The 21710-nt window shown below is 47.7% G+C and overlaps 1 protein-coding gene across 1 annotated transcript in view; it reads left to right on the top strand.

Annotated features, from left to right (window-relative positions):
- Window positions 1-21710, top strand: part of LOC131662746 (myb-like protein AA) — a 138808-nt gene that overhangs the window by 37353 nt on the left and 79745 nt on the right. Inside the window, exon 2 of the mRNA XM_058932638.1 lies at window positions 3733-3759. Coding sequence (XP_058788621.1) covers window positions 3733-3759 — 27 coding nt within the window. The remainder of the gene's footprint in view (window positions 1-3732; window positions 3760-21710) is intronic.

Raw genomic sequence — 21710 nt, 5'->3', positions numbered from 1 at the left:
GTTCATAAGTATAAAGGTGAGGCCGCGACGTGTGAGCTACAAATTGAATCAGCTCGAAATTTACGGCGCGTATCGTCGTGCGATATCGATTGGAACATTATTGGAATTGCCAAAGGAAAATCCGCAAACACCTCGTAAACATGGGCTTTTATGGTCGCGCACTGTTACGGCCGCCCAATAAAAAAGAGTAAAGCTTCGCGTCTGAAAGCACCTCTCGTGGATTTATTTGTGAAGTTGCTTCTCGCTCGTCGCGCGGCTCATCGAGGAGCGGGCCAAGGCAGCAGACGCGGCGTCGATTAATTAAGCGCGTATCATTTTCACTTTTGGGCATTAGGCAACACTCGAGAGCATATCGTGCCCCCCTAGCTGGGCGTAAACCCTCGGCGGGCGTGCTGCCTCGGCTAATGTAATGACGTGGGCAAAGTAAATACTTTCATCCTTTCGGCCCTTTACAGACGATCCGCTGACGCGCGGCTAATGCGTTTGCCCAAAATTTTTCTTTAGAACCACTTGCGCTGGCTCGCTCTTCCACGCTCGAGGGTAAAATTCCAGCTGGCTGCACATTTATTTTTTTTCTTCCGGTTTTTATTTCTCCTTTCTGCGAGCGCGAGCGTATTGAAAGCTACTCCCTGGGTAATTAGAGTATTTTCTTCTCGCAAGCTCCGAAGCTCTCTCTCTCTCTCTCTCTTTCTCTCCTTCTTTATTACTCTGCAAACTACTATGAATTTTTCAAGCGCTCGAGATTATTACATTTTTTTTCGAGAGGGAATTTACGACATCTGTTACGCGTAATGAGCTCGCTTTATAATTGTTTAGCGAAAAATTCCGCTTTATTATCTACGTGTGTTTATTTTTCTCCCCGGCGGCCGTACGGAGAAAAATATGCGGACAATGAACGAGCGAATTATTTTTAAAAATACACTACGTGAATCTTATCCCGTGTAAGAAAGTCAAAACGACCCAACATTGGCACAGCAACGTTAACCAAGACTGCCGGTACAGGCCGCCAGTGCTGGTCCAACGTCATCCAGGTAACGAAATGATAAGAATGGGCCAAGGTTATATTTTCAGTAGTGAGCCATTGCCGACGCATTGACCATGGCTCAGTACTGGTAACGCAATATTTGTTGTCATTGTCGGATAAGCACACTGTCAAGCTAATAAATAAGAACGCATTTTTTAGCGTCAACGTTTTCTTTATTTATTATTGAATTATTTTACATACTACATACTCATGTAACTATTTATTTAAAATTTAATTGCTAACATTTTCAAGATAAGTATGACGAGTAACAAATTAGGTAACAACAATATTTATACAACATTTATGTTAATACTAAGAGGTCAAACTTAACGACCAATAGTATGTGCACTCAACCTAATTAAAGTAAACACATAGATAAAAAATGTCAAATATCTTATAAAATTTACCTCGAGCATCGATCATTACGTTTTTGGGATAAGTCAAGCGCATCAAGTTTTTTTATAAAAATATTGCCATTGTCGCTAGAGCTGTTGCTCGACGATGAACAGAGAATTTTCCTTTTCAAGGATTTTGATTTTTTGAGATATGAATAACTGTTCAGCATTGCGTGGTATAATGAAAGCTACTCGGAAAACACGATACTTATCATATATTTTAGGTTAAAATGTTATTATTAATATTCTTTATAAACATGCGCATCATGATTAACGATTAGTATTGGACCAGCGCCGGAAAACAAAAAATATTAAAATCGTTCAAAAATAGATTATTGGTACAGTATTGGCTGCCGGTGCTCGGACCATTCTTATCAATTCAATGTTGGCTCAAATCCGGTCCAGTGCTTGACAAAACTAGGTTCGGTTGCCTGTGCTCCAACAGTATTGGGCCGTTTTTGCAGTCATGGCAATTCTTACATGGGTACCTACGCGATGAGCGTGGAAGAGCGGAATACGCGTAATGTCGGCAATTTTCGAAGATCCCAAGCGGAAAATAAACATTAAGCTGACCACTTGGTATCAACGCGTACAACGAAATTTCATATGCGAGAACCCCAACTACTTGTGCGCGTTAAAAAAAATTGAAAAAAAAAGCATCAATCAGGCGCTCGGTAAAAGTGCAGCATCGGCGAACGCCAAGCTAAAAAGGTCAGGCAGCCTTAACAATCGATATAGGCGTGCGCTCGTCTTTGGCGCTGCACGCGAGTAGCGCGATCGGCCATTTTTAGCTCCCAATTACCGTGGGCATTACGAGCGAAGACCGTTAAGGAATATTAACGACGAAAATGGAGAAACAGCTGCTCGAGAAGAAATTGCCTTTCGCGTGCTCGCGGCGCGTTTCGTTGGCATAATGACGAGGCAGGAAAAAAGAAGGAAGAAAGCGGAGTGAGATTTGCGATCGCTTTCGATTGGATTAAAATAAATGAAACGGCAAATACTCAATCATTTTGCGTGCCACTGGTGGCATTAACGAAGCGCTCCAATTAAATGGGGATCGCCCAGCTTTACTATGCGAGAAAGGAATTACGAGGCTGCTCTGCGGCAGTGTAAAGGACGCCATTTTTTTTCCGCGCTCTGTATAATCGAGATCGCGGCTTCGTTATTTGCCTATTTGATCGAGGCTATTCTGATCGCTGAATTTTCGCGATCGAGCCTTGAGTATAAACGATTCGAGCTTCCCCGATGTGAGTGGGACAAGGAAATACATCGAGTTTTTAAAAGTAAACGCCGTCGAAATTAATTGCGCACCAAAGTGTGGCAGCTGAATTATTTCGTCTCGCACAAAGAAAATAAATAAATAAAATAACAAACAAAAAAATCGAAAAACAATAGAAAAACAATATGCAGGAAGTTGTTTTTTCGCGCGCGTCCCTTGAGATTTTAATCAGCGACAAACACGGCAACAGTGTCATATGTAGTTAAGCATTGTAAAACGAAAATTTCTCGTTGATAAACAAGGAGGGAACTGGTACGCACAAAGCGCAGAAACGAGACGCAAACATTTCCGTGAAAAAATTTTGCGCGTTCGCACAAAGGAGCGGCGGCGACAGCGTTAACGCTGTAAATAAAATCGAGATAAAAGCAAAATGAAAAATAGCGAGCAAATTAGAAAGGGAAAAAAGACGCGCGCCTGGCAAATAAGGTTAATTCTGTGGCGGCAGCGAAGAGGAAAAAAGATCTAGAGGAATGAGATATAAAGAATAATAGGTATAACAAAGTGAGAGCGAGAGGCGCGCGCGAGAGAGATCAAAAATAAGACAGTGAAAAATGAATTCAATGCAGAGAGAGAGAGAAAGAGAGAGGTGCAGGAAAAGGTGAGAAAAGCTGCAGGCCAGAGAACACAGCGGAGAATTAAAAAAATTGCGCGTTTGATTAATGGATCGTTCCTTCGCCTGATGCGTCACGCGCGCTCTTAACGCATATTAAACCTTTGCGTCAGGCGAACGGACTAAAAATTCGAAGAGTCGTTTGTCGAAGACCAGCGTTGAAAATGATTTTCCAATCGCAACGCGCGCCACTCGAGGGTCACGTCATTGCAATTACGCGCAATTCGAGGCAATTTCGAGGCCGCTAATTTATATCACTTGTCGATTAGCCAGCGTCGAGCATTGAATGCCCAGACAGCTGTGTCATCTATACAACATTTTTAACGCGTGTCCTGGTAATAAAGTTGATTGCTATTCTGTCTGTCTCTCTCTCTCTCTTGCTGTGTGTACATTTAATTAACCGTGTGCTTTTGTTTGTTCGCAGGAAGAGGCCGAAGCTTCACGACTCTTGGTAAGTTTTTCTCGATATATATTTGCTCGGCCAATATAATTGCCAGTTATTTTTTTGCTTCGTTGGAAATTGAAACGAAAACTGGACGGCGAAACACGGAAATTTACTTTGGAGTGAAGGGCGTATTTATTTGCTCTTTGTTTGCCGCTGAAACGAAGCCCTGTAACCTATAGATTCTATTACCGATGATTGATGAAGCCCCTACGAAGCTGCGTTTTAATTAACTCGCACTATTTGGTTAACGTTGTATTTTCACTTTGATATCCGACCGTTCGCGGGCCGAAAGAGTGCAGCGGACTTTTTTCGCGCCCCGCTGGAGAAAAAAAATGTTTTTTTCAATCTCGGCGTGCGCTAACGAAAATTGGATCTTCGCTCTTCATCCAGTTAAAAAGGAAAATCAATTTGCTAACAGCCTGCCGCCGCTCTACCCCCCCCCCCCCCCCCCCGTCGACGTAAGTGAATTGCTCGTCAACGACGCCAAAATAACAACGCAAAAATAAGGTAACAAAACTTTCGGTTTGTCGTTCGATCGACCAAGGAAAATTAGGTGACTCGGCGACGGCGCGGCATTAAAATCCGCGCCAGCCATTTGTCTTTATCAGAGCGTCGAGCCTCATAAATATGGATCGAGTCCGCCTGCGAATTCTCGGAATGCGCCACTCAATAAATTGATTTTGTTTTCTCTTCATCTTCTTCTTGCTCTTCTTGTTCTTCATGTCTTGGACGCTCGCCGTTGGGCGTTGTCCGCGTGGCTCTGGCAAGCGTTCCTCGCAGCCGACTCGCACTTTGGCGCGAACTGCAATCAGCTTGATTTTTCCGAGGCCGGCTGTCGACCAGTGGCGCGGATCGTTCGCGGGCGCAGAAGTCGCAGCTTCGGCGTCGTTCGCGAGGAAAGAAGAAACACCCGCGCAAGGCTAAAGTGTCGCGGGCCAGTGCGCAAGCCCGGCGCGTTCGTCGTATACACGTCGTCCCAGTGGCACATAGCAGCCCGTGAAATTGCTTGGCCCGTAAGGGACGCTCGGGCGTCGTCTCAAAGAAGCAGCACGGCTGCTCCGGCTGATTTAAAATCGACCTAGCTAGACGTGCTGCTTTAGCTGGCGGAGATAAAGAAAAACAAAGCGTCGCCGCCGCCGGGCCCAGACGGATTACGCCGCCGTCGTCGTTGTCGTCGTCGTACTCGCTGATCCCTCAAAGCGAATCGATCCTTTACCTCTCGAGAACGCTTATTAGAATTGAATTGCCGCCGCTTTTGTTTTCGGAGGAAATGAATATTTTGAGCGATGCCATTGTTCCTATCTTGCGCGTGCGTTTGTAAACTGAATCTCGACAGTTGGCCTTACGCGCAGTGGCTTTGTACAAACCGAGCTATGAGTTTCCTACCAAGTTGCCTCAGACAGACCAAGAGTGAGAGAGAGAGAGAGAGGGAGGAAGACGAGGCAAGTTGCATGTATAGTGAAGCGAGCGCGCTTTGACGTGACAAAAATTACGTTTGTTGCGATAAGACGCGCTCGCCCGTAATATCTCGCCGAGAGCCGAATGGAGCCGCGAGAAAAAAGGCATCTTTCCAGAGTTCCTCGGAGGATTACATCAAGTCCACGACGAGCATGATTAAATATCGCGAGAGGAGCGGCACTTTTCCGTGAAAGAGAGAGAGAGAGAGAGAGAGAGAGAGAGAGAGAGAGAGAGAAATGCCATATAGTTTGAAAGTTCCATCCCAAGACGCCAGCGCAAACACAGCGCTCTCATTACAGCCCTGCTATTGCACACGGCCACGCACGCACACATGGACTAGCGTGCCCGGGAGAAAATAAAAAGGTCCGTCGAAACGGGCGAGAGAGAAAGAGAGAGAGAGAGAGAGAGCAAACGCCAGCATTATTAAAGGAGTCCGTCCTTCTGAGCATCTCCACGACACAATTAAGCGTCTCCCGGTCGCTCTTAATTTTTCGCATTCTCCGCGTCTACCTGTCAGCCCCAATGCACGCGAGGCGGCTTTGACATTTCGCCCGCATCTCCCACGACTTTCTCTCTTTCTTGCTGTCGCGTCTTCTTCCGGCAAGAGCTGTTCGCTCCTCTTTGTTCTTGCCACGGAGTTCTTCGACGTTTCAGACGTATTTCATGCTTCGTTGATCGGACAAATTTTCTCATCTCTTTTGCCATCGCATTCCCCGTATAGTTTTCGGACTACGAACGTTCGACGAGAATTATTAAGTTTGAGTGTCACTTGCTTCCAAGGATTAATTAGCGCTCGTATAATAAATATATATACATATATTCATACTAGGGAGTCATGGTGGCTCAGCGAGTAAGAGCGCCGGCCTCTGTGCGAGAGGTTGCGGTTTCGAGCCCCATATGAAAATTACCAGAAACGAAATGTTCGTATGCTTGTTACCATGACTCGGTCGTTCCCGTTCCACCTTGAACTTTAGGTCCAGTCATAATACTTGTAAAAGACTGCTGCCACAGACGTACAAAAGTGATGGGGAGATTGGTAGAACGAGGAAGCAAGGCTAATGCGTATAAATACCTAGCCTTTCTTCAGAACGAACGTAGTTCTTGAAGTAACAATAACACTAACAATATAGGAGCTGGGAGGAGGGGGCGGGTTTGAAGTGGCGAGCTGCGGGTCGGGGCGCAGCTTTATCTTATTTTAAATGATGAATGCTGTCTCGATTCGACGAGTCAAAGCTACGGCTCTTTATGAAAGCTCTCGTCGAGTGGCTACTCGTTGCCTTGCTTCGCTGAGCTTGCGCGGCGCATCCTGCCGGTTGTTATTTTATTTGCCAGCGCTTGCTTTTCGGCCCACGAATTAAGCCATGATGGGGGAACGGGCTTGGTTATTCTCGGTACAGGACGACGCTGCGTTTCCGCTACAAAGAGCTTTTTAGTTATTATTGTTTTATGTAGTCTGAGTGTTTCCAGCTAAATTTTCCGCTATTTTTCACTTTTTCTGATCTTTCAATATCACAGAATAAAAATGTGTTTTTTTTTTCGAGAGCGGCATTTTCGACTTCGCAAATTGGCAGAAAAATGGTTGCATTTTATTTAAAAATTCCCCACTGCTTTGACTAAGATTATTCCTTTGCCCAAAAACATCCTTTAACGAATAAAAATGCAATTGCATTTCGTCGTAACAAGGTTTAGCCGTATTTTTCATGCGCTTCCGCGAAAGTTGAAAATAATTGGAGTAACATATCGACACACGGTCGAGCGATAAATTAGCGAAAAAACGCGCTGGCATAGAAATATATCCGCGCTCAGTCATGCAAATCGCATCGATATTTCATTAAAATGAAGAAAGAAAGAAGTGGTCGAATTGGCATAGCTCATCGTGGCAAGTGCCTCATCGATAAATCACAAACCGTCTGGTGAGCAAGCGAATTTCCTCAAATTATCTCAGTTCGAAGATCAGAGGGGTAGTAGCGGATGGGCGGAGGGAGGGGGAAGTCTCGAAGAAAGAACGAAGAAAACCGAGTCAATTAGCGTCGAGACTTCCGATACTGCTTTTCGCTCGTATATACAGAGACGAGGAAAAAGAAAAAGAAGGGACAAAAAAAAAGAATCGGTTGTATACGAGTCTCCCGATCGCAAGCTCCAATATCGCAGCAGCTTTCTCTCCTCTTTATTATTTTGCCTGCTGCTAGAGCTCAGTCTTTTTCATGCTAATATTCGCGAGTGGCTAGGATAGAATTGAAGAGTCTACGGGTCGGGGGGTGGAGCTTGACATCGCTTCTCTCTTTCTCTCAGCCGTCGAGCTTTCATTACGCTCTTATTGCTATTTTTATGGAGCCTCGCGAATATTTACGTCGGCCTTATTAAAGGGAAAGCCTTTTTATTATTTTCTTTTTTCATTCTTTTTCGCGCTGTTGTCTTATCAAAAGTATTTCTCGTACGTTGTGCTCGCGAGGTAATTGATCACGATTACCATAAGCGAACTTCTTTTTCGTCTTAGTCTCAGTTGTCTAGGCAAAGTAGGATTGATGGTAGCTGCTTCCCTTTGCCTGTATTACCAGAACGTACTGCCTCGGTATCGATTACAATATCGCGTACATTTTTATTCTCCAATCAATCTTTATTCACTTTGTCTTCCGTTCGTAACTTGTGGATAATGGCAAAGTCTTACCCCTTAAGCTCCTATCCTACTTTTATGATAGACTTTTTTTTCCTTGAAAAGTCTACTTGCTTAGTCACGGTACCGCTTTGTTGAAACATAAAGTGAATTTTAAAGCTTATAATAGCCTTCTAGTTTTATAATGTGCGATCTTTTGTATAACCGTATATGATATTGTAAATTGTTCCCTATCCGATGGAGTAAAAAAATTCAATAACGTAAATATAAACCAGATCGAGCTTCTTCAGTCGACTGCCTGAGGCTTTCATAATTTCAAATATAGCTGCTTAGGTCCGCGTTGAGGTATCAACGTCAAGGGGGTTTAAAGGGAATAAAGATAAAAAAAAAAGAAGAAAAGTAGGAGAATAGGAAGGATGGCAGGGATCACGTCCGAAGCGAACAAAACGACAGCACGTGTTTTATCCGGCTCGTAAAAAGCAATTTACAGCGGCCACGGTGGCGGTACGAATGATTCGCGGTGCCAGGCAGTTTGTAGGCTAGCGCGCACCTTTGCCCACACGGATCTGCTCTCCCTTAAAAAGCGTAAAACAAGTCGCGGAGAAGCAGCCATCACTAACCTTGCAGTAGTTGTTGTTTGCTCTCGAGAGCTAAAAAACACAGAGAGAAAGAGAGAAAGAGAAAGAGAGAGAGAGGGAGACGGCGACGACGGCGATAATTTTCCTTGGCAGGGTAACGCCTACTCTACGAAAGCTCCTCTTCACTTGTGCAAGCTCTCGACTGAGATAAAACGAAAACAGAACGAGAGAGAGAGAGAGAGAGAGAGAGAGAGAGAGAGAGAGAGAGAGAGAGAGAGAGAGAGTGAGAGAGAGTGCACGTGGGAGAGTAAGAACCACCATATCGAAAAACATTCAAGCTCCTTTACGATCGGCTTCGCTTCAGCGCCCCCGCGAGTCTTGTGTGTGATAAGAGGCTTTTTTTATATGCACGCAACGCCTCGAGAGCTGAATCATAACAATGCCGAGTTATCGACAGGTGTGCCGCGGCACGGCGGATCGAATGTTATTTTAGATGGGAATTTATGCGACACCATTTCTGAAATTGACGAGAGTGCTATGACGTCGTCTTGGTTATAACAATAACAATTTTATTTCGCACTAGAAATAAATGCGATGGATGACGTCTCTCCAACGATCCAATCTTTTAATTATTTTTTCGGCTATATTTTAACGACGTGATGTTGGCAATCGCGGTGATACAATTTATTTTCAAGATAAAACAAGGATAGATTTGATAATCTTCGTATATATGGTTATTTAACAGAGCGCAATCGATATATCGCGTGCTCCTTTCTGTCGGTTAGTTTCTCGAGAAACGGACAAGCGCTAATGTCGAAGACCTGGCGATGCACGCGTGCCACATACCCTTGCAGAGTTGCATCGACTGAAATAAGGGTTCGTTTTGGCGCTCGATACGACAGCACTCCAAGCAGATGGAGAAACTTGGAAATAGAAGAGAGTAATTATCGTCGAGACGGACTCGGAGCGCGATGTGTATACACAGAGCGAGTCAAGGCCTCGAAGGCAGATCTAACCCAATTAGCTTGACGGGAGAGCGGGACAGTCATTCGTCTGGTAGTGGCTGCTGGTCGATGTCCGCTGCGATCGTAGCTCCGCGCGAGGAGGGCAAGTTTCTTTCCGCTCGACCTCGCGACAAGTGGAGCTAGCTCTGGCAGTGTCAGTGCCGGCGGCTACTCACCCAGAGCTCTCGACAAGTGGACCGAGGGATCATCCCATTGGCCTCGGGCGACCACCAGCAGCAGCGGCGGCAGCGACGGTGGCTGCGGCAGCAGCTACCTCTCGACAACTTCGAGCCTCTGCGCCGAATGTCGTTAGCCTGGAGCACCCCTTGCCAACGCTATATCTCTCACTCTGCGCCCGCTGACGTATGTCGTAGTTTACGCTCCGCGAGGTGTCCATGCTTTCTATCCTCCGCCCTGTCCGCCGAGCGAGGAATCGATTCGCTTGCCAGCCAGGCTGATTCCAAGTCCTGACGGATTTTCGAGTCGACGTCGCTGCTTCGCGTTATTCTCGTCGTCGTTTATGCTTCGCTCCTCAGTCGGCAGGGATCGACGCTCAATTCGCTGGAAATATGTGAATTGTTTCAATAGCCTGCGAAAAGAGCCATCTCCCTCGCCTTCCATAATTCAGCAGTTTAATTTAAAGTAACGGCGAGTTTTCGGTGGGTTACGAGAGCCAGAGTCTATATCCGAAGAGAAAGACAGCGAGAGAGAGAGAGAGAGAGAGAGAGAGAGTGTCCCCGAAGCTTGCCTTTTCTTTTTGCCTACGACGGGCAATTGGCCTCACTTGCGCGCACCTCATACTCCTCGGGTCAGCTTCTTCTCCGAGGGAAATTGACGATTTTATCGCCGACCCGGAGACTCTTTCTCTCCACTCCATGCGTAGCACATAGCCGACTCGATTTTATTGTTTCTCTCTCTCTCTCTCTCTCCATCCTTAAGGGATATTCCATTTTTCGGAGACTTTATTACCGGAGTCCGCATCTTTATGTGCTCTCGTTGGGTGGACACAGTCTTATAGAACGAATTTTCCGCTTCGTTACAGGAATTATCGAATTCTTCGTCCTCTGCCCCGCAGCGGCGTATGGGAAAGTTTTCGGCGAGTGCCCGTAGCAATGAATGGCGGCCGAGAGAGCGCTGCGAGAGCGAGCTGAGCTCGAATAAGGATTTCGAGTGGCTTCGCCGCGGATAAGTGAGCTTAATTGAGCGAGAGAAGATTTTAATGAAGATGGGAAGAGCAGACGCGACTCGATGTTATTTTCCTTGGGGCTTTATCGACGGCTGTTATTTTTGCCTTGTTCCGACAAGAGTAAGCTCTCGCGTAATGTAATTGCTATCGGCTAGGCCAGAAACTTGCTCCCGATTAATTTAATCACGGCACCGAATTTTGAGGCTTTGCGCGCGATTAAGTGGAGAGAGAATCTCCGACCGCGCCCTTTTATTTTCTTAACGTCACGTCGTGACCCTCGACCGTGAACGCGTCGGCAGTGTGCGCTTTGCACTCGGACGCGGCGAGAACGGATTAAGCCTCGATTAGTACGGCTCTGCACGCGAACACGTTGACAGGGCAATGCGAAGACGTGATGGAAACAGCGTTACCGACATCGAGCGTCGCGAGGCCAAGCGATGCCGGTGAACGCCGCCTGCAGTTTCGGCGAGCGAACGCTCAGGACTGGTGTAGCCTTAAACACCTCCCGTGATTGTCTCGTCGGCGAACGCTCGTGCGCGTCCCTCGGTGGCCCAAATAACGAGACCGAGACAAGCATTCGAGGGCCGCCCGCGCGCCGTAATAAATCGACGCGCGCGTCCCCATAAAACTTCCCCTCCGCCCCTTGTCGTCCTCGTCGCGACGACGACGACGATCACGAACGAGAGGAGCAGAGCCGTCGACACATACGTCAAACATCCGGCGCTGGCACTCCGATCCCGAGCTCTCGTGAACGAGCCGTATAATAAAGTGAAATTAATCCCCGAAGCGGCCGTGCATTTTCGCGACGACCGACTGGGAATCGTCGTCACGCGCCAACGATGCATCAACCGAGTCTAATAATAATCTACGCGCTACATCCGCTGTCTCGCGATACTTTCTCGGATTGTCGTTGGTGCGCCGAGCGAGTCCGATCGATCGACACAGTCCTACTCGATTGCGCCTAATTACCGGGCGATGCGCGAGCAGCTCGCCGACGCACCGAGAAACGATGTATCCTCGGTCGCCGAGTGATAACTCGGGGCAGAGAGCACCGTTCCCTGTAAAAGCTATTCAAATCTCCGCGGGAGACGGGGGCTCGGAAGGGGGCTCGGAAGAGGGCTCGGAAGGGGGCTCGTTCGAACGGGGGAGGCAGGTGACCACCGATGAAAAAGATATCTATCGGTGCGCTTACACCTATGCACAGCTTGGGGGGAGGAGGCGCAACCTTGCGGCACGCACAAGCCGCGAGTCATTAATTATTCGCCGTACATGGGGAGCGGCGCGAGGGTAAGGGGGGTAGTAGGAAATCCGAGGCCAATTACGTATACTGCCGCTCGGACGCTCGTTGCATCTGCCGCTCTCTGTTTCGTTCGTCGTGTAATCGACGTAGACGCGCGGCAGCTTGTTTCGTCAATTAGCGCGCGGCGCGCGTCGTTCTCCCGCATCGCGTTCTTTTTTTTACCTCCCCTTCCATCGCGATCGTTGATTCCCTCGCTTTGTCGGCTACCTCGATCGAATTTTAAGGGCTTGCGCCTTTTTGGTTTCGTCGTTGTCGGGTGCGGACGCGATACGCGTGATACAGTGATTGCTATGGGCTGAGGCTCATTGTTCCCGGTCAATTTTATTCGATTCTCGCGCGAATTTCGCACTGATTGATCTGCCAAAGCGATCCAGCAGTGTATTCGCGATCGTGCTCCCAGAGTCGGCTCTGAAAATTGCAGTTACCCAGGTACGGCTCCTGGAAGAATGAATAATCGAGAGCGCATCAGCTTGAAATTAGCCAGGAGTCGTTCGAGACCCGTTCGTCTGACAATAACCCAATGGAAGTCGCTACGCTGCAATCTGCAAATAGCTCACGCGGACGACTTAGTATAATTAGTCGAAGGTAATGTAATTATATCCAGTGAGCAAAGACTCCAAATAGCCACGCGAGACTCTATACCCGGTTTTGGCCGCGGAAGCGCAGGATCCGATTACACGCCAGGCTGCACCCTCGCCTATTAAGAATCCGCTGCGTTAAAAGAAAGGCCGAATTTTTGGGCGCCGACCGAAGATCAGAGGAATGATCAGAGGCCGAAAGAAAGGGAAACGCGAGTCGAACAAGTGGCCGTAGAATGCGCGCCCATTGCGCGCACTCGAATCGCGTGAAATTCGGTGTGTGATCGATATTCCACTCTCTGAAACGAGTGAAATAGACGACGAAAAAACAAACGAGAAAACGGAACAAAGGGCGATTTCCGGTCAAAGCTAAAAGAGCACAAGGACGAGAGGGGAATCCGATAATCGCGTAGAACGCGGCAAAAGTGCAAGCGAAAGCCTGCCCGCCCCGCCTCCCACCCCCAGCCGCGCCCGAAAATGTACGTTGGAACAATGCGCGATTATAGTAAATCGCAGTTGTTGCAGAAAAAAAAAAGAGGAGTTCTCGGGGAGTTAGTGCCGCGCGTTCTCCATGGCGACGGAGGGCGACTTTGCGCTGCTGGTTAATGTTTAGGAAGGGCTTCAGCCCTGCCCTTTTTGCTCTGTTTGTTTTTGCGCAAAGGGTGGAGAAAAAACGACAGAGAGAGAGAGGTTCTTTCTTTTTTCTTTTTTTTTTTTTGACATTTTTTAATATTTGCGCGCGATGACGATGGGTTGCGGCAGGATGAATGTGCGCACACACGCGCACCGCGGAGGACAGATGGACTTTTTTTTTGCCTCGATATTTTTCCGAAAGGGCAATTTTATTTTCGCGTCTATCGTTGAAAGTGTAAAATCACGCACCAAAGTTTTTTCGTTACACTCTCTCTTTCTCTGTCTCTCTGAAAAAGAAAGAAGATGGTAATCGGCCATCCGCAGCATCTGCACGCAGCGCATACGGCCCATTAACCTGCGGGCGCGCAGCTAACAATGTGAATAGAGAGAGAAAGAGAGAGAGAGAGAGCGTTCGATCGCACAAACCGCAAACCGCTCATCGCGCGCCTCGCAGAAAATCCTCGAATATTCAATTATCCTCCGGCCGTAGAGCGAAATCATAGAGCGCAAGAGAACTAAACTATCAACGTCAATAAGCGAGGTGTCGACTTAATAGCGGCGCGCATCTTTGTTGTATAAGTGGCGCGGTGCGCGCGTGCATGAAAATCGAATACCAACGTATCGGCCTAATCATGCCGCAGCTCTCGTGGGTTCGTAATTGAGCCTTTAGGAAATCGGTCGAGTTTCGCTCTGCTACTGTTGTGCGAGCGCCGACGACTGGTCGTAGTGCTGCTGCTGCTGCCGCTGCTCGGAGCAGACGTGACGCGCGTGAATCCTCGATTCGGTCGCGTACTGCCGACGTTGCGGATGCACCATTCCCTTGTCCTCGACGCGATCGCGCGGTGCGCTCGCCGCGCTGGAAACGCAACGCGGACGCGGTGCGCGTCGAGCGCGAATATTCGATGCCGCAGCTACATATAGATTATCGCAGCTTGATTAATCAAAGTTAAATAGAAATCGCATATTCTAATTCCCCGGCTGGCGGGGGCAGCGACGGGAGCGGCAGCGCTATATCGCATTCGATTTGTGCGCGCTCTCAAAGCTCGGCCGAAGCCGCACGGCATCGAGTCGGAATTTCCAATCGTTACGGTCCTCGCGAAATCACACGTATTTGGCGTAATGACGCCTAACGGCTCCTTTTTACGAGTCCCCTTTCGCCGCCTGCGCGCCGTAATGGATTAATTGTATGATTTGGAATTGCGTTGCATGCGAATGCATCGTTATCGCTCGTGCCGGCGCGGCTCGACGCGCGCCGATATATTCGTGGACGAGAAAGGAGCGCCGCGAACGTAACGACCGGCGGCAGGCAGAAAATTGCGCCGCGCTTTTATTTTCTCCTCTTACGAGGCTCGCCGCTCGGCCGCGCCGCGTCGATCGCCTCCGCGCGCGCGCGCGCGCGCCCCGGCAGTCCTATCCGGAAATAAGCGAACGAACTCTCCAAGTTTGCCAGCCCGAGCAAACGCGACGGGCGCCGCAAGTTTCGCGTCGCCGCGCCGTGGCGCGATGAATGCGAAGCCCCTGGCTGATTTGGCGGCGCGCAACTTGCCGACGCCGCGAGTTTTCCTTCGGGGCGGCTCGGCTAATTATGGCTCTCCGACGCGGGGCTCTCGGTCGGCTGCCGAGCCCCGTTCCCTGCTTCGAAGCTCGCGGATGGATTTCACAATGATATAAAGCCGAGCGGGTCTCGCGGTGCCAGGGCCATAATCAAGCGCGCTAGGCGAAAAAAAGCAGCCAAATGGATCTATCGGGAGAGCTGGCTTTCGGCGGTATGTAGCCTCATGAAAATTCATAATGGCGCGCGCAAGCTTTACACGCAGTAAAACATCGCGGAGGCTAACTCGTTCGGGAATTAATTCGCGATATCAACTGGCGGAATGCAGAGCGAGTCACGTAGTTGCCGGCTGCTTGATTATGCGATCTTCCTTTCTTACTCTCTCGCTCTCGCTCTATAGCTGCAGCCAAGGTTGCCGCTGCGCAGTCCAATATCTGGCTCCTTCGACCGTAAAGCGCATCGACCTCGCGAGCGCAGCACCAGCCACGCAGCCGAGCTGAGCATCTTTTTTCCTTGATTAAGGTACTTTGGCAGTGCTTCAAGACTTATTTGTCATCAATCTTGCTCGGCTAAGCGATCGCGGACTCTGCTGAATTACAAGCGCATTCAAAATAACAGCGTTTTCTTAGCTACGCCTGCTTAACATTAAGAAACGACGCTTACGAGCGAGTCCAATGAACTGCACAGATTTCCTCTTTTTCCTCGGATGTATTGGAAATTTCGAAGTACCGGAGCTTTTCAAACAATACCTTCATTGCTATTGCAAATTTAACTTGCAAGTAGTTTCTACTGTTTATGTCTTCAAGAAATCTACCACAACAAAGTTTATTTATAATTTAATTTTTACGTCGTTCAGAAAGGTAAATTAGAGTAATGAGTCTGTACACGTAATACTAAGCATTCCATACAAATTTAATAACAAGACTCCAAAGCAATGAGGGGGTAGCATTCAAATTGATGAGTCTCTCTCCGCAACGAGTTGCTAAGTCCCAGCGAGTAGTATAGCACATAGTTCGAAGTCCTCGCGCACTTAGAGAGAGAGAGAGAGCGCGCGACTAAATCAGAGCCACGGAGTATAGAGAGAAGTGTTCCTTGCTTCGGCATGCCGCCGCCACCAGCCGAGTAATAAGGATTGCCGCACGCTCTTGCCCGCCCCCTCCAGCCCGACTGTCCACTTACTTGGGCTTACGAATCCAATGCATACGTTACGAAGCTTGCGGTTGATTCAATTTCCCGTCGTCGCGATGCCAAATATGCCTCGCAGATATTGTCCCACCGCCCCTTCCCTCTCCCCGAGGGCTATTTACGCAAACATTCGTACCGTCGACCAGGTTCGCCTCGGCTGAATAATAAAAAAAAAAAAAAATAGAGCGAGTCCAGGTTGATTGCACGTTGCCGGACAAATAATGTCGGGCTCTGCGCTCTCTCTAATTAAGACTCTCCGATCGCCCGTTGGCCTCAAGCCCAACCAGTCCCCGCCCCTCGAAAGTCATGTCAGCACGCGAGCTTGCGAGTGCTTCATCGCCGGCGTTTAGCTTCGACGGAGAACGCTAGTTTCTCTCGCTTTCACTCTTCCTTCTCCGCGCTGCTTACGTCACGACGACATTTCGGATAATGCCTCGCGCGGACTCGAACGCACGTTCGTTAATTTCAACGGATCGGGAGAAAGGCAAAGACAATGAAGCGATAAAAGCGATTCTCGAGCAGCAAGTGTCAACTCGCGCGACAGTCAGTGGCTTCGTTGGGATTCTTAATTAAAACATTTGGCCGGGCAGGCAGGGACGTTGCTTTCAGGCTCGCTCATAAAACGCACGTTAATTTGAATTCCAAAACACAATTTCCCGCGCCTAAATGAAGTGGCGCGGGTAAAAGAGAGAGCGGCGTTAATGCCCGCCCCCTATTTTTCTCTACGTCTCCTCGTCGAGAGAGAGAGAGAGTTCATTAAAATGGCCGTCAAGAACAATATGCAGCATCTCTCAGGCGGACGAGGACAAATCGATGATCAGTGCAGGCAACACAAAGCGGGCTTAATTAATCGTGATAATTAAGAGGAAAGGCTGGCGAGTCTCTCGGGGGACGCGTGTGTATACGCGCGCGAATAAAGTCGCCAGGGGAACTATGGAAGAAGGTATTCGTACGCGCGGGAGACTGTATAGCGTCACTGGCACTCGCGACTGCGTTTTAGCGCTTAATCTCATCGCGTCGCATCGTTTCTGCTCATTTCCCCGGGACTGGGCATTATACTTGCTCCGCCGAGGCTTGGCCGAGAGTACAAAGCTCATTGCCAGCATACCGGAAATAATATTCTCCTGCCAAAGAGAGAGAGAGAGAGAGAGAGAGAGAGAGAGAGAGAGAGAGAGCGAGACGCGATGCTCCTTTGTTTTACGGGAGCTCGATCGGCATCGAATGCCGGGGATTGTTCGCCGAGGCTGTCTCTTTTGGCCAGGCGCGGAATTTTGGCGACGTGTCCCGGCAACGGAGCGCGCGAGCTGCGATAACGCCCAGCGCGAGACAACACTCGCTGAAAATCAATCGACGCTCCATCGGGCGAGAGCAAACATCTCTCGAGCCTGGATAATTGAGTCGAGGGATCGGGCGCGCGGTGGGGGGCGGGAGGGGGAGGGGAAGAGCGTATCAGCGTACAGGAAAAACCGGCGAGCGCCGTTGAGAAGCGACAAAGACTCCAGCAGCTGCTTTGAATATGCAAAGATGCGCGCCACTCTGCTCGAGAGAGCCCGCCGATACCATTGGAAAATAAACAGCAGCGCCTAACCGTTTCGTTTTTAAACCTCATTATCTGTGCGCGGACTCGCGTGACTTTAGCTTTTACGCTACGGGTGCGCGCGATCAATTTTCACTCGGACTTTTGAAAAATAATCCCGTAAGATTTTAAGTTGCTATCGTGGATGCTGAGTGCTGCTTTCGTTCTCGCTGCGTTATATAGTATACGGCCAGATAGACTGAGAGGTTTTCGCGACAAGCTGAATGTAACAGCGCCGTGTTATGTGACGTCGTCGTATCTTTTTTACGAGGTAGTTGAAAAAATTCTGTTCGTGAGCTTTCTTTTGTTTTGGAGCAAACTTTTGATCTGACAATTAGCGTTCCTACATTTCGTCATCTTATTTTCAAAGTCGTCAAATGAGATATAAAAATAAGAATATGTAGATTTCGTGCTGTTTTTAGTGATTTTATGCTTCCAGTAACTGTTTTGCAATGTCGTCGACAGAGTAACAGGTATCGGATATTTATATTTTTAAAATATACACGGTAGCGGCATTGATTTCTTCGATATCGTTTATTTTTTTTATATTTCCAATTATACTTATAGTCTGTCCGACGATAATAACTAAATATTCTTACAGAAATGAATAGCATTGTGATTTTAAGTCTATATTACACGAAGATCCAATGATCGGTGCGAAAAAAATAAAGAAAAACTTATATAACTTTATTTCATAGAATTGACTTTAAATTCGTTTGAATGGTGCTTCGCATTTTTTCAATCTTGATACTTTTTGAATTGGATACACTATACTCTTCGCCAGTTGATTTGGATGTTCAGTTAGTCGGTTGATTTACCTTCTGCGGGGAGCTTCCATTACTTTCTTTATAGCTGATAAGTTAACGTCCATCCTGATTATTTCATTTGTAATGAATTACGGCGCCTTTATCAAATCTTATTGTGGAATTATTCAATCATATTAATGTTTAATTTTCCGGTTGTATCCTACAGTTGAATTCATATTTCCATCCTGGTTTGATTATAAATTTATTCATTAGTAATTCATTATTGATCGATTATTTAGATTTTTTACTTAATATATACATAGCCAGTAGAAATTTCGTAGCTGTAGATTAAGTTGTTTACGTTCAGTCCAAATGTGATTTCTCCACGTTAATTGTATTTTTGCTGAAGAAGCTTTCTTGTATTACAAACTTCGTAACCTGCTACGTGATTCTCATCGCCGCAATTGGCACATTTGACACCTTTTTTTCGTTTGAATAGGCAATTTTGAGGCGATGGGATTATTCGTACATTTAACACAGATTGGAGTTCTGTGACACTAATTCTTTGTATACGATTCTTGGTACACGATTCAATTTCTTCTTTTAATTCATTTACGTTGACTGAAGGGTGCATGTTTTCGAGAACTTTATTTTCAAAAAGTGTAAAAATCGTTGTTGTTTTTCTAACTCAGCTATAGTATCGGTGAATAATTCTGGATTGTGAATTGGAATTTTTATTTCGTTGTTGTTTAGGACTTTTATTATATACTCATTGTTTGAGGTTTTATCGAGATCTTTTAACGGACTTATATTTAAAACGCCACTTACGAATGTTGAAGATGATTTTATTTTAGCAGTTTGAAGACTGTCGACATTACTGGCGTTGGTTTTACATTGTTTTTTTTTTCTTTAACTTGCAATACTTCAAATTTGTTGCTTACTTCAACGACTGCGTTGTTGGAAGCTAGCCTTTGATGTTGGTTTTATCTTTTTTTGATTATTTTATTTTTCGGACTATTTCTGGATCTTTTGTTTTGAACATCTTCATTTCTTTTTTCTTCCGTGTTTTTATTATCGATGATGTGGTCATTATTTGATTGTTAGCACTTCATTGGTACAAGTTGCTCAGAATTTCGGGGAGCTTTCTTTGTCGCGCGTCCTTTCACGACGAGTGTTGATCTCTTGAATGATCTATTTTAATTCGAATGGCCTCTTCTGAATGAACCCAAGCTATTTCACAACCAAATTATCACGCACTTTGTCAGCGGTAACTGAATCGCTAGCTGGCAAGTGCACGATCGCCGAGACTTTGTCAAGCGCGCAAAATAAATTTGTCGCGAATAAAAGATTGACTCGTCCCCCATCTACGTCATGCGTTTGACAGACTAGCACAGCCGAAAAGAACAACGCGTCAACTCCACTCGCTTTCCCCCCGTCGCTCCGACCTGAAGTCTGTATTTCACAGATATACACAAAGAATCACTTACAGTATCTAAATAAAAAAAGAATCAGACTGTAGGTCAGTGCTCTTATCCTGCGCTCGCACCCCACATTATCCGGGCTCTATCTTTGGACCGTCGTCATCGTTGCGCCCCTCTCCCCAAACACTTTCAAAACATAAACTCCCCACGGCCCCAACCGCGAAAAATCAGTCAGTAATCGATTCGACTGGCGCAAGCCGATTGCAACTGCGCGCTCACGAGGCAACTTAGACATTCGAGCAACTCCAATATTGGCCACAGCCAGCTGTATTCAATTGTCCGACTGTTTAAAGCCAGACTATTTCCCTTGAATTTGATAGCTCGCGCACTTGCTGCCGGCGTCGATGATTCGCGTTATATTCGTATCGAGTCGGAGGAAGACGGGTCCGACAACCGAACGACCCGAAGCGAGCCGCGAAATGAATGGCACTCCGCGACCGGCGAGAGTGGATGCGTAAAAGAGCTCGTTTGCTCCGGTGAGGGACGGACCTTTCTCACTCCTCGCTCTCCTGCTTGCAGCGCGGACTCGGGCGCTAATGGCCCGCGTAAATTGTTGCCAGTCGCTTCTTAATTACGCGACAAAGAGTGCCAGCGGATCATTAAGTATGCTCTCTCAGGCTTCCCCCGAATTGCCAACAGCCAGTCGGCCAGCTGAAAGAGAGTTTTACGGGCGACGTTCACGCCGCCGAGCTGCCACGTTGTTTGGTCTTTCGGCCGCCGTCCGCGTCGTCTGACAAAGTCATTATTCGACCGCCCAGTCGCGCGATTCTTAGCAATCATAATTAGCCACTGCTCGGGCACGACCGGACCGACGTCGCGATGACGGCTTGACAATCATCTGATCGCCAATCGGCGGCCGTGCTGCTTCAAATTTCGACGTGAAGAGGCGGCCCAAGATGCCCAACGATTGTCGCTGCACTCTTTGCGATAAGTATCGAACAGCCCCGGCGGCAACTCGAGACTCCAAAGCCAGTTACGCCGCCCCGAAACCCGACGCACAGCTTACAAATGGCTCTCGTCTTTCATTGTTATACGCGCGCGCAATGCGAAGAAATAATAAATCCCCTGGGGCCGCGTGCGTCCTCGCGATCGCCTCCTCAGCAGCAAGAAAAAGCGCGCGCTTATTAACGGCCCCGGTATTTTTCAGCAGCGACCGGCGACAAAGAGTCGTGGCGAGCAAATTGCAGTCGGCGCGTGGTATCGACAACGGGCGAGGAAAGGCGGCCGGCTTCGTTGCCGCAGCCCTAAAATTACCTGCAAGGCGCATCACGACAACCGGCAATATAAAAGATGCGCGCGCAATCGCGACTGCGCTACGACCTCGTTATCGAAATTAGCGAATTCCTTTCTTTTTCATTTTGTTTTATATTTTCTTTTTTTTTTTTTTTGTCCTTTTGCGTAACAGCTTCCTCGAAAGGGAGAGCGCGCGCCATGTGCCTAATAATCAGCCCGCGGCGACACTCGGCCCGTAAACCCAACGAATTTACGACGGGGGCGCCTCTCTCTCTCTCTCTCTCTCTTTTTTACGCTCGCCCGTAAAATTCGATTTTACTTTATCGCATTAGCCCGTCGTATTTCACAACGATATCATATTTCTCAAAAGGACTCGCGCGCGCGTGTGTTTGCGCAAATTACGATGCCGCTGCTGCGGACCGGCATATGATCTTGTAATTTTTTAATGCGCACGCCCGCGCCGCAAACTCGTAAAGATCAGCGATCTTTTAACGGGATACTCCATGCGGCCGCGTTAATTGCGCTCTGTCGCAGCGTCTTTATGCGGCGAATTAGAGCCACTCCCACCCATCCTCTTCTCTCGTACGATTTATTGACACCGTGATTTTTTATGCACGGTCTTGTGCAGCGCGATGATGGATTTGAAGTACTTCGTCGCTGCGTCGCGGGGCTTTTTCTCACGCTTCGACAATCGTCTAGGAGCCAAATTGAGATTTAGAAGAAAAATGAGGATATCGAAATTTCGACTTCCGTGAATAGACGTCGAGATATCGACAGCTCAGCCGAGATATTGAACGCTTATAACGTCCGTTCCACTTTGATTCGTCGTTAAC

The sequence above is a fragment of the Phymastichus coffea genome, unplaced genomic scaffold, assembly GCF_024137745.1.
Source record: "Phymastichus coffea isolate CEN01 unplaced genomic scaffold, Cenicafe_Pcof_1.1 PCOF00028, whole genome shotgun sequence".
Taxonomy (NCBI): domain Eukaryota; kingdom Metazoa; phylum Arthropoda; class Insecta; order Hymenoptera; family Eulophidae; genus Phymastichus; species Phymastichus coffea.
This window is presented reverse-complemented; position numbering and strand designations above follow the sequence as displayed.